The sequence below is a fragment of the Schistocerca americana genome, chromosome 1 (genome assembly GCF_021461395.2).
Source record: "Schistocerca americana isolate TAMUIC-IGC-003095 chromosome 1, iqSchAmer2.1, whole genome shotgun sequence".
NCBI lineage: Eukaryota > Metazoa > Arthropoda > Insecta > Orthoptera > Acrididae > Schistocerca > Schistocerca americana.
The window spans coordinates 1104850737-1104866997 of NC_060119.1; the positions used below are offsets into that span (position 1 = coordinate 1104850737).

The following is a 16261-nucleotide window of genomic DNA, read 5'->3' on the forward strand; positions in this document are numbered from 1 at the left end:
TCGAATGTCTCACAATGCTCAAATGATGAGGCAACATAGTATGTAGTCTAGATATTAAGGAAGTTGATACAAAATGCAAAAGTATGTTTTAAAAAGAGGAAATTAATAACTCTAATAACAAAACGAAGACCATGTGGAAAATGTGAAAAATGAGATGGGGACTAGTTCACCTGCCAAAGAAATGTTTATTTTAACCAACAGATGCAATAAACGGGATGATCCTGAAACTGATTGGCGACTCCATAGAGTGCTGTGTGCACAACGGCCATATACGTGAAATTAGAAGGAAGGTCAGCACTGGCCGTAATATTGATGGTTTATTGACAGCAAAATCGATTTTCAATCACATAGTGATCATCTTCAGTGCTGTAGTGTACAACTCATAGGCACTGGTTGGTTGGTTGGTTTGGGGAAGGAGACCAGACAGCGTGGTCATCGGTCTCATCGGATTAGGGAAGGATGGGGAAGGAAGTCGGCCGTGCCCTTTCAGAGGAACCATCCCGGCATTTGCCTGGAGTGATTTAGGGAAATCACGGAAAACCTAAATCAGGATGGCCGGACGCGGGATTGAACCGTCGTCCTCCCGAATGCGAGTCCAGTCATAGGCACTGGTGTCAAGTTATTATCAGTAACCAAAGCTATGAAACGATCACAATTTATTAAACTCATAGGCACTAGTTTCAAGTTACTATCAGTAACCAAAGCTATGAAACGACCACAAGTTACTGTGATCGTTTCATAGCTTTGGTTACTGATAATAACTTGACACCAGTATACTACAGCACTGACGATGATCACTATGTGATTGAGCATCTTAGTAAATACATGTGCAGCGATAGTTAGTTTGATTTTCAGAAAGGGTATCAACAGAGGATGCACCAAATGCATTTACTGACAGTGTTTTGGGATCCAAAAATGACGATTTGATGACAGTTGGAGTACTTTGTGAGCTATCCAAAGTTTTTGGCAGTGTTGGTCACCACGTTCTCTAGAATAAAGCCAAAACCTTAGCAATGAGTGGAATAGTAGGCAAGTGGCTTGAATATTATCTGTGAGATAGAAAGCAGAGAATAATCATGGAAGGAATGCACAATGACAGTGAATCTTCAAACTGGGGCACCACTGCCTTTGGAGTGCCTCATGGTTCAATATAAGGCACACCGCTTTTTCTGATATTTATAAATGTTTTGCCGCTATGTATAGAACATGGAAAGGTTACCATGTTTGCTGACGAAGCTACTGTATCAATTAATAATCCTTCCAGAAATATACTAAGTGAATTAGTAAATAACACAGTTGTAGATGAGGTAAGGTGGTTTGAAATTAATGACCTTGTAGTCAATTTAGAAAGAAATATTACATTAATTTTCCTCCAACACTAATGTTGCAGACGAAATAAATCTAAAAATGTATAAGCATGATGTGTTGAAGTCCTCCAGGTATTTGGATCTGCATATAGACAGCAAACTGAAGTGACAATACCATATTCAAGACATGTGCAAAAGATTAAGCACAACACCATTTGTCCTAAGAATTATATCTGACAATACGGAGACAGGCACAATAAAAACAACATAATTAGCTATTTTCATCTGCTTTTGGCTTATGGTATAAAATTTTGCGGAAATTAAACATTAGCAAACGAAACAGTGCTCTGTACAAGGAGATGAACTGTAAGAATTATTTGAGGAGCCATCCCAGGAACTCAAGCAGAAATATGTTTGGAGATATTCATATCTATACAGCAACTGCACAATATATTTCTTCCCTGGTGTGCTTTGCTACTAAAACAGCAACTGACTCAATATCAATAGCTGATCCCGTAATTACAACACCCAGAGGAAGCTTACTACCCAGTATGATCTAAAAAAATTGTGTAATGCCTTTCCATCACACATTAAATCTGGTTGGAAACATACTCAAATTTACAGAAAAACTAAGGCTGTTACTTTTAAATGGTTCTTGTTATAGTATGGATGAATTTATTAGCCACCATGGATAATATCATTCCTAGTCTATGTACAGCATAACTTAAACTCCAGTTTATGTATATCTGTATATTCCTAGGGAGAAATGTGTGGTAGCTCATATGTTAAATAACTCACAAGTTTCTACTCCTCGTATTATTTACATCTTTCATTTCATAAATTCAATGTAATTTTGCACTAAACAATAATTTGTAAAAACCGACTCATTCTGTGTCCTGTGAACTGTTTACATATGGATCTATGGAACTCGAAGTAGGTAAACTATTTTAGAGTTTACAGTGTACGCAAAGACAAGAAACACTAGACTGAATAAAACAGCTGATTGAGACACGTTTCGTGCACCAGACTGTCAGCGATTTCCTGTTGGCGTGTTGTCCTTTGTGCGGATCGATGTGATTTGAGCTCACAGATTTGAGCAATTTTCTCAAACCTCGAACTCTAACTTTCAGGTCTGCGCGAATCTCCTGTCTGCACAGTATGATCTTTCTCCGCAGATGTGATGTGCACAGACATTTGCTGAGGCAGATCGTCACGTGTGGACCTCCCTTCTCAAAATCTCGGAATATTAGTAGAGTTTATTAATAGTGAAAGTACAGTTCATAAAGAACTTTCTTGATCTATTTCATAGGAGGTGAAGCCCACACAGCATTGAGATCTGCAAGTACAAGACTAGTGACATGAAACTAATTTCTATCGATTTAAATGTGCTTATTAATTACGCAATGTAGACTTTCCAGGTCGGTGCTTTGCGTAGTTATAACTTCCGGGCTGGGAGATCATCGTGTCCGATTACAGGAGATGAAACTTTAGAGCATAGTTTTGTGTATAGTAATGAAATTCACTGTGGGTACTTTTTGAAACATTGTAATATGGAAAAAACTTTTTGCACTTGTTTCGGTGATATTTTTGTCAGTTATGTTAGGCAATCCGAAACACATGCCGCAAAAATAAATAATTAATGAAATAGCTGCCGAAAAATTTGTTTTTTCATGTACATCCTTATACCTTGTTTTCTTTTTAGTTGGCAAACAACGTAAAAAAAAAAGTATTTCTTCTGCCTGACTTGTTTTGCTGTTGAACCAGTTTTTAGTTATATAACTATTCTGAACTATTTGCAACCTTATTTTTAATATTGTGGTCTTTATATTTGTTTCCGTATTGTAAGGCCTTTCCCTGTAGATTAGGTCTATCTTTTGGAATATCCGTATTCTGTATCTCTTTGGGTAGTACACTGAGGGAAAATATAAAATCCTCGTGCAGCCTGCACAATGATTCACAATAACAAATTACGTAATGAAATGAAGATTAAGAAGGGTAAAACAGCACAAAATTTGATACTACAGACTATAAGCTAGACCAGAGCAGCGAGAAAAAGTAATGTCGAGTCACTAACAGACGACGCCACAATCAAAACATAAGTCTCAGCTATGGACAGCAGCCAATCAGGAACGCAGCCATACATGCACAATGCGTACACAGCTGTTCGTGTGCTTCCCCGGCTCACGGCTGTCACTCGCTGGTGTCGTAATGTGGAGTGCTGTGACATGTTGAAACTTGAAATAGTGAAAGATTGGTGTTACCTGTGAAAGTAAACATAAAGTAGTAGAAGTAAAATGTCACGGAATCGCTTTCGTACGGAACAGCTTGAGCGCGTAAGTTGACATGTGTGTTGTTATTATTTATTTATTTGGCCTTCTACGACGCTGCGCGATGCAGCCAAATGTATGTGCTGGATGACTACGATATGATTTAATTAACTTCTGTCTTCAGAAAAATGCCTCGATTAGGTTGTATCGTTGCAAAAGAAAATGCATTTTATTTTGAAACTGGGTTGTCTAATAAATGCCAGTGATTATTTCAGTTGATGCGTGACGAAACTGCAAGAGTTTTCATTCTCTGATATATTCTTATAATAACAGTTTATTTCATTTGACAGCTGATTTGCTGGTTTGGATTTATTCACGGACACTATTATAACGTTACTAGGTAGCCGATAAGTCTGTAACATGAATATGATAATAGGAAACCCACTTTGGAATTGTAATGGAGATAAGTACGTTCGTAATGTAAATTTATGTGGATGAAATGCATTGGGTCGGTTCTTCTGTAGATAAGTAGGCCTGTTTTTTAAAAAAAAAATCTGCTGTCTGTCCAGTTCCTCACGTATTATATTGATTGAGTAGTAATTCATTCTCTTCATAAACTTCTTGCAGTATACACTTTTATTCCAGTCAACTGTGGTGATAGGTTTGAATGTCTCAGTGGATTACCACATATCTAACTGTTATGGGGTGGTATGTTCATGTATTATTACAAAATGATGTGTGATATAATTTACATAATTGATGGAACTCAGATATGGTAACTATACTGCATGAACCTTTCAGAGTGCTGTACAAATACGGTTGCAAGTTAGAAAGTAACCCATAATTGTGTGTAACTCAGTGTGGTTTAGGGGAATTAAATTTCTTAGTTAAAAACATTGACCCATTTATGCCATGGGAATGCAACTCAATTTAAGATTAGTTTCATCCACTCTGCTGCAGCCATATTTGTGTCTGTTGCATGAGAAGACATTCGTAAAGCCTTTGAGGTTAGTCACTACAATACTTTTTTGAACATATTGAGCTTGTTGTCATTTCAGAGGTGATTGTGATGCAGAGCATCCATGATTGACCATATGCTGGACCAGTGTTGTATAGGAGTTGTGGCACCACTCTCTACCCCAATTGACCAATGCTCTAAACCACTGTATATTGTGTTACATTACTGGGTTTAGGATATGCTGCAGCTTGTGCAATAGTAGACAATAACATTCTTTGGTAACGGTATTTGTTTATGTAAGCGACCCCTGCCCTTTGTGGACCCCAAATAAATGTTGCTATCAATCTGATTTGGGACCTGCCAAGTCAAGGCTTGTTTCTGTACAGAACTGTCCATCGACTGTCATTTCCTAGTGAGACATCGAGGATTCATTGCATACGTGTATTCCTCGAAATCAGTTTGAAGAAACATCACAGATAATCGTACACGTTCATCGCAATTTGAGTCAGGTCATATTTCTAGGTGGCAGTTTTGGGTGGTACTCTTTGTGTTGGATGTATATGTTTATAAGTTGTTTTTTATGTTAGCGAGTCATTTGACATTGTGAGTTGTGTGTGTCAGATGTTATTGGAAGCGTTTGGTCCAAATTGCTAGTTAGTTACTTTGATTTTGTGTACTGGAGCTGATGGATTCTCTGTTGTGTTTGGAATTATTAGTGCCGTTTGCTTGTTATGGTTGGAGATTAATATGAGTAGGACATTTCTTGTTGAAATGGCAAGAAATATTGTCTATGATCAAGTACCTACAGTTATTTGTACAGGTTGTGGAAGATTTTGCTTGTTTTATTTTTTTAGGGTGTTTGTGGGGGAGGGGAGGGGGGTGGTGAAGGGAGCAGAGGTTGGCCAATCTAGATGTCTGTGTGGCAGCATGATCTACATTTAGTCTGCAGTTCACACTTTTGTACCCCAGAGGGTTCATTAAACCATTTTCACACTATTTCTCTACTGTTCCACTCTCAAACAACACATGAGAAAAATGAACACTTAACTCTTTCCATGCAATGACGGATGTCTTATATTTTATGACAATGATTACCTGCACCTCTGTAAGTGAACATGAACAAAATATTTTCCCATTCAGAGGAGAAATTTGGAGATTGAAATTACATGAAAAGGTCTTGTTGCAGCAAAAAACACCTTTGTTTTAGTGATAACCAATCCAACTCACATGTCATGTCCGTGACGCTCTTTCCCCTTTTGGTCTTAATAAGAAATGAGCTGCACTTATTTGAACCTTTTTGATGTCCTCCCTGAATCCTACATAGTAAGGATACCATAGCACACAGCGGGTCAATGGAGGCGTCCAATTCCACCCGTCTGCTTTGGTCTGAGGCGTAAGGATGTTGTGGTATGTGGCGTCATGATGGTGTAGACTTTAGTTTGAGTGAGTTGTGTTATTGCAGATGTCGTCTTGTTGCAGTCGGTGGTGTCCTATGGTGGTGTGTACATGGTCTGCATGTTATGTCATGTACTGGGTTCATTTGGGTGTCGGTGCCTGAAGTGTGCATTTATCGGTCATGACTGCTATAGAAGAATGGAAAGTGTCAGTGAGTTAAGAATTAGGTTCCCGTTGTGTTTATGTTATTACGGTGTCGTTTGATGTTATTGGTTTGCTGTTTGTCACGTGGTAAATCGTTTAATTCAATTTGTGGCTTATTTTGTTAGTTATGGATATGACTTCTTAGTATAATAGTGCGTCTGTGGGCTGAAATGGGAGATGACATGTTGTCCATCATTAAGTTTCTGCAACTTTTTGGGCTTGTGACGGTGATAGTGAAATGCAGCGTATGCAAGCAGAATATGCGAGTTGGGGATTAGTGTGTAGCACTGGAACTTTTTTATGGTAAGTAGTAGTTTTTTTAGGGTCTGTTGTTCGTGTTACGATGTTGGGTGGGGTTTTTATGTGTTGTTGGATCGGTGTTATTTACTGCATGTATTGGTGGTTGATGTTTTGGTATCAGCACTTGTGGTTGATGTATGTATCTTAGGGGAAGTACTCGATTTCAATTTTTTTGATATCGTCAGTTGTATCGGAGCTGTATATTTCATGGGAAGTGACTGATTCCAGTTTGTCATTGTATCTATGTGTGTTTTGGTATTGAGCTGTTGTTGACCTATATAGCTCAAGGGAAGCATTAGATTCCAATGTGTCATAGTTATGTGTTTTGGTATCGTGAGTTGCTGTTGACCTATATAGATCAAGGAAAGTATCTGATTCCAATGTGACGTAGCGGTGTGTGTTTTGGTGTCATGAGCTGCTGTTGACCTATATAGGTCAAGGGAAGTGTCAGATTCCAATTTTCGTTGGTTTAGGTGCTGGTTTTTTGTATCAACAGTTGTGGTGTGATTATAATTTTTGAAGTAGTTGGTCTCATAATTTGTGGTATTGACAATTGCGGTTGAGCTATGTAGGTGAAGGGAAGTGATCGATTCCTGTCGATATTGTAAGTGTAGCGGAATTTTTTGTGGTGTTTTTATGTCATCGTTTTGTGTGGTTTGGGATCATGGTGTGCGTCTGTATGTGTTTATATTTAGTTTGTCCCCCACCCAAAAATCCCCAATTTCCCGCACTGGTCCCGTTAGTGTGACTATGTTTTTGGAGAGAGATGTGTTGGTTGGTTTTGTATGTATTTTCGTGTTTGTTGTCATTTATGTAATGACTTTAAAGGCGTCATGTTGGAGACGTTGAGAAGGGTCATTTCCACCATATTGGTGATGTCATGGGTCAAAGCTGATGGGTGGAATCGGACGCTTCTGTAATCCCCACACGGCAGTACTGTAGCAGAGGATGACAAGTGTAGTGTGGGGATACCTTTAGTGGACTTGTGGCATCTTCTAAAGTGTTGTACCAATAAAATGCAATCATTTGGGTTGCCTTCCCCACAACATTACCCGTGAGATCGTTCCGGTCCAAGTTGTCCATAACTGTTATCGCTAAGTATTTAGTTGAATTTACAGACTTTGGATTTGTGCAATTTATTGCACAACTGAAATTTAATGGATTCCTCTTCATACTCAGGTGGATGACTTCACACTTTTCATTATTGAGTGTCAATTGCCATGTTTCGCATCATACAGATATTTTGTCTAAATCATTTTGCAATGGGCTTTGATCTTCTTATGGATTGACCACTCCATAAATGACACCATCATCTGAAAACAATGTAAGAGGGCTCCTCAGACTGTCTCAAAATTATTTATATAGGTTAGGAACAGCAGAGCTTCTGTAACACTTCCTTGGGGAACACCAGATATTACTTCTGTTTTACTCAATGACTTTCCATCAGTTACAATGAACTGTGACCTTTTGACAGGAAATCGTGAATCCAGTCATATAACTGAGACAATACTCCATAGGCATGCAATTTGATTAGAAGCTGCTTGTGAGGAATGTTATCAAAAGTCTTCTGGAAATCTACAAATACGTGAGCAATTTGAGATCATCTGTTGACAGCACTCATTACCTCGCGAGAATAAAGAGCTAGTTGTGTTGCAGAAGAATGATATTTTATGAACCTATGCTGGCTGTCAGACAATGGATCTTTTCTTCAAGGTAATTCACAATCTTTGAACACAGTATAGGTTCCAAAATCCTACTGCAAATCAATGTCACTGATTTGGATCGTGTAGTTCTCTAGACTTACGGCTGTCCATTGAGGAAGAACGAAAATTTGATTTGTTTTCTTTACTACATCAGTGTAGGTCTAGTTGAGATCATAAGTGTATTGTAGACCATGATACAGCTGTTCTGCTTTGACCAGTTACGTCACTATACAGACGCATTTTGTGGAAGTTATGGTGACAGACTGAGCTGTCGAATAACTGACCGCCCATATTAGGTAGATGACAATTTTGTTGTGGGTTGGCAAAACCACCAAATTGGTAATGCATTGCTCACTCAACAGTTCAATTTTCATCCATGATTAAAATCCCTATTTTCACACTGTGATCTGGTGCTAACAACTATTTGATTGAAGACATTCATAATGCAAACAATCCCAAGTGAAAGCTCTCTATTCCTGTGGAAGTTCCATTACTTTTTCTCTCCTAATGTTTTTGTGTGATTAGTGATGTCACCCATAGGATGTTTCATGAGGCTTGTGTGCGTCACATTAATTATATTATCAGTCCATCAGGATGGTATTGCTTTGTTAATTACAAGGACCAACTGAAACTCACAAGAACCCATTGTTAAAATTCCAATTCCATCAACATAAAAAATACGACTGCAGGATTGTAATCTAAAAATTCTACACCACATGTCCCCATATTCTGATGTCAGTGTCCATAAAAAGACCACTAGCAGTACTTCAGAAATGGCAGGCATCAATATTTCGTTAAGACCGCATAATGTCATTGAATTCTTTGTTAAAGGTGGAAAATGTGCTGCTAAAATTCACTTCAGACTTCAACATGCCTAGTGAGATATCTACATGGGTGCCAGCGGTGTTAACATGGGTCAACATTTCAGAGGTGGAAACACAGGTATCCATGATAAGCCTCTTAGCAGACACCCGTGAACTGCCTGCACTGAACACAGCAACAGATTCTGATCGATTTTCTAGAACATGGACAAACCACAAATGCTGTGTGGTATATCCACACACCATTGTGCGTTGAGCAATAGATGTCCTGAAAAGATCATCCTGGAACAGAATAATGCATGCCCTCACACTGCTCGTGTCATTTATTATACTCGTGGAGTGTTAGTATGCTGTGATGTGTCAACAGTAGGAGTATGTATGAATAAGAGTTCAAGTAAGTGGTTAATGTCCTGGGTAAATGATGGAAATTTTCAAACAAAGGGTTTTCCACATAGAAATATGTTCATTTCAGCATTAAAAGCCAGTAGCGACGGGATAACGTGCATTGTCAGCTTTATTTATTTTTGGAAGTAGGTAGATGATGGCATAATAAGGTGAAAATTTAACAGATTCATGAGTTAAGCCTACCAACTAGTTCATATGGCATATGTTTCATCTGAATGTGAAGCGGTAGGGTGTCTTGTAAATGTATTTCATATGTCGTGTTGTCTGTCTAAAAGGGTGCCTTCATCAGAATAACCAAAATGTGTGGTACTATACTTTGACCTGTGAAATCACCAAGATGGCAGAGACACGTATTTCAAGCTTACCCAGTATGGTGACCATGCCATCATACATTACCCATAAGAACGGAGATATAATTCAGAAATTTATAAAAACAAAAAGCTGTAGAATCTCTGATTTACAGATTGTTTTAAAAAATTAGTTAATCACAAGGGAGACAGGCATGCAGTAGAAAGGGTAAGGCTCACAGTGATGCTGGGAAGAAAAACACACTCATTTTGTCTCTATTGGTGGACTCTGATTTTGTACCTCTTTAACACTTAGGCGCCGACGCCCGTAAAAATATGGGCGGGTGCGGCCTGCCCGAAAGTCCGGTGCCCGTAATTTTACGGGCGCATGTTCTCGTTCTTCCCCTTCCTTCCTTTGTGCGTTCTTATGGCTCCCGCTTGTCTGGGAGGCGCTACATGGACTGTAGTTTGAGTATTGGTCACTAGATGGTGCGGGCATGCTGTGGAAGAGTGTGCTTTCCTTTTTATTTGTCTTGTTTTGTTAGCGGCGATTCCCCCCCCTGCGCGGTCTCAGTAGCGTCGACATGGCGAAGCGTGGCTTGGCGGACAAAGAAATTGCTCGTGAGTTATATCGTGAATTAGAAGAAAGTGACGTTGATTTGTCAGAGGAAGATATTGTAGATGACTCTGATGATGTGGACTATGTTCAAGAAGAAGTTTCTGGCAGTTCAGGTAAAGAATTCTGACAACAAAACATGTATAATTTTTGTTCAGATTTTCACTGAAAAATCTCTCAGTACGTAATTATGATTTTTTTTGCAAATAATACTCTTCTAATAGATTCAGAAGAGGATAACAGGTGTCCAAGCACTTCAGCAGCAAGTTATCCCGTCGATATTGTGCCTGAAAAATGAGCGAGACTTACAGCGAAGGGGAAGCAGAGACCTGCACGCCACACCGATTCTGAGGAAAGTTGGACGACTACTGATTGTGCACCAGATATCGATCTATTCTCAGTACAATCCAGATTATGCAATGTTGTCAGTTTAGACCAGAACAGTGCACCTCTAGAATTTTTTTCATATTTCCTGACAGAGAGTATGATGAAACATATAAAGGAACAAACTAATCTGTATGCTCAACAATGCATCAGGAAATTACGAAGCACAAATTCCCTTTCACCCACCTGCTCATTATCAAAGTGGAAAGGAGTTACACTTATGGAAATAAGGACATTTCTGGCAATTGTAGTCCAAATGTGTGTGTAAGTGTGACGCCACGTATACGAGAGCACTGGTCCAAGAACCCTGTTGTGTCATGTAATTTCTGTCCAAACATCTTGAGCCGTGACAGATTTCTTTCTATTTTGAGAAACTTTCCACATTGGTGATAATTCCTTAGCTAAGAGTAAAGGAGAAACTGGCCTTGACCCGCCGCACAAGGTGAGACCCCTCCTAGATAATGTGTGTGTAAATTTCCAGCGTGTGTATACACCATCTCAAAAAAATTACGGATGAAGGCATGTGTAAATTTTGAGGTCGTGTGTATTTCAAACAGTACATGCCACAAAAACCAAATAAATACAGTATGAAACTGTACATGTTATCCGAATCTGACACAGGTTACATCTGGAATTTCTCTGTTTACGCGGGTGAAAGGTCTGACACAGTGACTCTGATAAAGACATTGCTTGCAAATCTGTCAGGAAAAGGCTAAACTTTGTTTACGGACAGATTCTACACAGTTCCAATGCTTGCTTCAGAACTGGAAGCTGCAAAAACTGCTCTTGTGGGAACAACAAGAAAATCTCGGCAGGGATTGCCTCGTGCCATAAAAGATCCGAACCTTCAGTGAGGTGAACTTATTTTCAGGTGTAAAGGAAATATGTTAGCACTTTGTTGGAAGGACAAAAGAAATGTGCATATGATAAGTACAAGGCACACTGCTGAGATGGTCACTTTCACTGATCAGAGAGGAAGAGAGAAGTCAAAGCCAGCCTGTGTAGTGGACTACAATAAAAACAAGTTTGGTGTTGACTTATTAGATCAGCGATTGTCATACAGCGCATTTGAACATCAGACTGTGAACTGGTGGAGAAAGTTGGCATTCCATGTTATACTAATGGCGATTGTAAATTCCTGCATATTATACAATAAGGTTACTGGAAAACGCCACACAACATCTCACTTCATGACAGTTATCTGTGCAGATCTTGCACAAAGCAAAGATCTTGAACCCCGACCTGGTCCATCTGGACTGTCAGCTGGAAATCATTTCCTGGAAAAGATTGAGACAGAAGTAGGTAAGAAACAGAAACAAAAACAGTGTGTAGTGTGTTCTCTGAGAGGAAAAAAACTGACTGGAAAAGTGTGGCGAAAAGACACAAGCTACCAGTGTAGTGAATGTAAAATAGCATTGTGCAAAACGCCGTGCTCCAAAATTTACCACACAAAGAGCAAAACTGCATCCTAAAATAGTTACAGGAGGTTACTGTAGATAAGACATACTGTATCCATCATAATTACAATTTTTGTGAAGAGTAAAAAAAATTTCCTTCTAGAAAATACTGTGACTATACCTTTGACCAATGTTTCCTTTTTTCAGAAACGATGTTATAATAATAACGTTTGTCAAAAGTATGTATTCATTCAAAAGAAAGGTATTATATATGGTTTTAAACAAGAAAGTCTAGGTTTTTCAATACGAGTAATTTTATTGCTATAACTGAAACCTTACATGAGTTCTAGTAGTTTAAAATATGTTAAAATCAGCCAGTCTTTATGGTAGACACCCGCACGCAATGGCTCAGGACCCAAAGTGTTAATACTGTAACTAAACATCCAGCACAGTTATGATCTTAAACATTCGCATACAAAGAGAACGCACAGAGATACTGATTGAGTCAAAGGGTACATTTGGGAGAGGCAGCTATTACACACTGTTCCTCTACACTCCACTTCTCACTGCCAGTAATGATAGTTTTCTTATCTTATGAATCAATGGCAGTAGCACTGCTATAGCTACCGGCTGCAAATCAACAACTTACTCAGTACATGGGAAAGATGCACCTTTCAAAAACTATTTCAGTTGTAATATGCAGCAACACTTTAACTACTGTAGGACACACCATATTTATGTTTGTCAAAATTTACTTATCAAAAAAATTTCTTTCGCTGTTGATAAAATGCCCACACATCCAAACTTCAGGGTCCTCCACACTGCAGATTTCAGTGAGTAAAAAATTTAGAGGTATATGTTTCCCACCATAGCAATTTTCATAGATGCTGTATATAATAAGCAAAAATATATTCACCGGAGATTTATTTACTGCGCAATACCACATTTCTGAATTTACCTTGCAGTTTTAGTGCATTAAATATGGAGTGATCATAAACCCTCATCTTATCATGCCATTCCTTTTAAAGTCCTGTAAAGTTTCTTTGTAGAGAAGATTGCCCATTTCACATTTTTCCAAAAAATCTTTTGGTATGCTCATCATATTTGTTCACTTGTAATGGGCATGTGAGAAGTTCTGAAAAAGTATAAAAATCTTCCCTTCATTTCAAGGTATTTGACAGGCTTCCTTTTCTTTGTTTGTACCCAATCATTGAGAAGGACAAATGGGAACCTTGCACCATTTCTGTGTGCTTTCAATTAAAGAGTGATACACATTTCGACAGCTGCTGTAGACAATAACTTTGAACAATGGATGATCTTTAATAATTAATGATAGCACTGTAACTGTGTTTGAGCTGCAGTTCTGACCAAATCAGCCAATGAGGCGTTGTCAGATAAAAGTAGTGGCAATGAGTCCGGTAACCCAAGATTTCATCACTGGGCAGTCAAAGTGGGACAGTGCACCAGAATATTGGCCACTGTCAACCGTGCACTGCACTGACACTCAGCGAGTCTGCACGGTGCAGGAGCTAGCTGTGGGTTGCCCAAGTGTGGCCAATGTGGAGCCAGCAGAGGACAACTGATTCACTGCGAGAGGCCTGCATGGAAGTCTTCCACACATTTGTAGTCTCCTTAATGACACACAGTTTGTTGTGTGTACTGTTATGCCATTCCGTCTCCCAAAGCTGAAAAACCCTACGGCATGCATCAGAATGCAGGTCAGGTTCAGAGATGCCCATCTCCAGAAGAGGTTTCAGCGTAGCCTGTTTGGTCAGCGTGTCAGCTTGTTCATTGCCGGGGATGCCGACGTGTCCTGGGGTGCCACATAAACACCACTGAACAATGGGACCGGTCCAGGGCATCGATGGACTCCTGGATGGACGCTACATGAGGATGGTGAGGGTAGCACTGGTTGATAGCTTGTAGGCTGCTCAAGGAGTCAGTACGCAAAAGAAACAATTCCCCAGGGCATGAACGGATATGCTGAAGTGCACGAGAGATGGCCATCAGCTCTGCAGTGAATATACTGCAGCCATCGGGCAAAGGAATGCTGTTCAAAATGGCCTCTGTGGATGTAGGCCAAGCCAACATGGCCATCAGCCATTGAGCCATTGGTTTAAACCACTTCAGAGCCCTGGAAAACGTCAAGAATCGAGAGGAAGTTACAGTGGAGAGCAGCAGGAGTAACCGTGTCCTTAGGGTCATGGGAAAGGTCCAGACGAAGCTGCGTCCTAAGTGTATACCACGGAGGTGGTAAAGGGAAGGATTCCAGTTCAGACAGAAAGTATCGCACGTGAACCACAATTGTTAGTCCTGACGTTGGCCACTGATGTGGGAGATGAACTGCCGCGAGTGGAGAAAGGAGACCGTAATTCAAATTCTCAGGAGACCTACAAATGTGTGCAACGTAACTGGCCCACAGTTGTGTACGCCTAACCTGCAATGGAGGAACTCCAGCCGACACCAGGATACTGGTCACCAGACTCGTCCTAAAAGCTCCTGTCGCTAGACAAAGGCCACAGAGGTGCACTGGGTCGAGTAAACGCAATGCTGAGGGCACTGCCGAACCATAAACCAGACACCCCTAGTCAAAGCAGGATTGAACAAGGGCTCTGTAGAGCTGCAGCAGCATAGAGTGATCTGCACCCCAGTTGGTGGTACTCAGGCAGTGGACAGTATTAAGGTGCTGCCAGCACTTCTGCTTAAGCTGACAAAGGTGAGGAAGCCAAGTCAATCGGGTGTCAAAAATCAGTCCTAAGAATCAATATGTCTCCACTACAGTGAATGGATCATCATTAAGGTAAAACTTCGGTTCCAGATGAACAACGTGACATGGACAGAAGTGCATAACACACGAATTTGCGGCCGAAAACTGGAAACTGTGGGCTAGAGCCCATAACTGTGCATTGTGGATGGCTCCCTGTAGGCACTGCTCAGCAACACCAGTACTGGTGGAGCAGTACGAAATGCAGAAGTCGTCTGCATACAGAGAAGGTGAGACGTACGGCCGTGCAGTTGCTGCTACACCATTAATGGCCACTAAAAATGGAGATACACTCAATACAGATCCCTGAGAGACCCCATTCTCCTGGATATGGGGGGAACTATGGGAGGCACCATCTTGGACACGGAAAGTACGAAGCATCAGGAAATTTTGGATAAAAATTGGAAGCGGGCCTCTGAGACCTCACTCGTATAATGTGGCAAAGATATGTTGTTGCTAGGTCAGATCATACGCTTTTTTTGTATATCAAAAAAAGATGACAACCAGGTGATGGCGCCTGGAAAAGGCTGTTCAGATGGCAGACTCGAGGGACACAAGATCATCAGTGGTAGAGCAACCCTGGCAGAAGCCGCCCTCACATGGAGCCAGTAGGCAACGTGACTCAAGAGCCAACCCAAATGCCAACACTCCATACATTCCAGGCAATCTTCTCTACAAAGAAACTTTACAGGACTTTAAAAGGAATGGCATGATAAGATGAGGGTTTATGATCACTCCATATTTAATGCACTAAAACTGCAAGGTAAATTCAGAAATGTGGTATTGCGCAGTAAATAAATCTCCGGTGAATATATTTTTGCTTATTATATACAGCATCTATGAAAATTGCTATGGTGGGAAACATATACCTCTAAATTTTTTACTCACTGAAATCTGCAGTGTGGAGGACCCTGAAGTTTGGATGTGTGGGCATTTTATCAACAGCGAAAGAAATTTTTTTGATAAGTAAATTTTGACAAACATAAATATGGTGTGTCCTACAGTAGTTAAAGTGTTGCTGCATATTACAACTGAAATAGTTTTTGAAAGGTGCATCTTTCCCATGTACTGAGTAAGTTGTTGATTTGCAGCCGGTAGCTATAGCAGTGCTACTGCCATTGATTCATAAGATAAGAAAACTATCATTACTGGCAGTGAGAAGTGGAGTGTAGAGGAACAGTGTGTAATAGCTGCCTCTCCCAAATGTACCCTTTGACTCAATCAGTATCTCTGTGCGTTCTCTTTGTATGCGAATGTTTAAGATCATAACTGTGCTGGATGTTTAGTTACAGTGTTAAAGAGGTAAAAAATCATAGTTCACCAATAGAGACAAAATGAATGTGGTTTTTCTTCCCAGCATCACTGTGAGCCTTACCCTTTCTACTGAATGTCTGTCTCCCTTGTGATTAAGCAGATTTTTTTTTAAAACAATCTGTAAATCAGAGATTCTACA

General features: G+C 40.0%; 1 protein-coding gene across 13 annotated transcripts in view; it reads left to right on the top strand.

Moving 5' to 3' along the window:
• The first annotated feature begins 2548 nt into the window (after window positions 1-2548).
• Window positions 2549-16261, top strand: part of LOC124618173 — a 54555-nt gene continuing 40842 nt past the window's right edge. For 7 of the 13 annotated variants that reach the window (XM_047145325.1, XM_047145326.1, XM_047145328.1 and 4 more), the window contains exon 1: window positions 3211-3640. In XM_047145325.1, the coding sequence (XP_047001281.1) occupies window positions 3602-3640 (39 nt within the window). In that variant the 5' untranslated portion in view covers window positions 3211-3601. Of the gene's footprint in view, window positions 2646-3210; window positions 3641-16261 lie in introns of those variants that run through there. The other 6 variants (XM_047145327.1, XM_047145334.1, XM_047145336.1 and 3 more) reach the window with 2 other exon arrangements.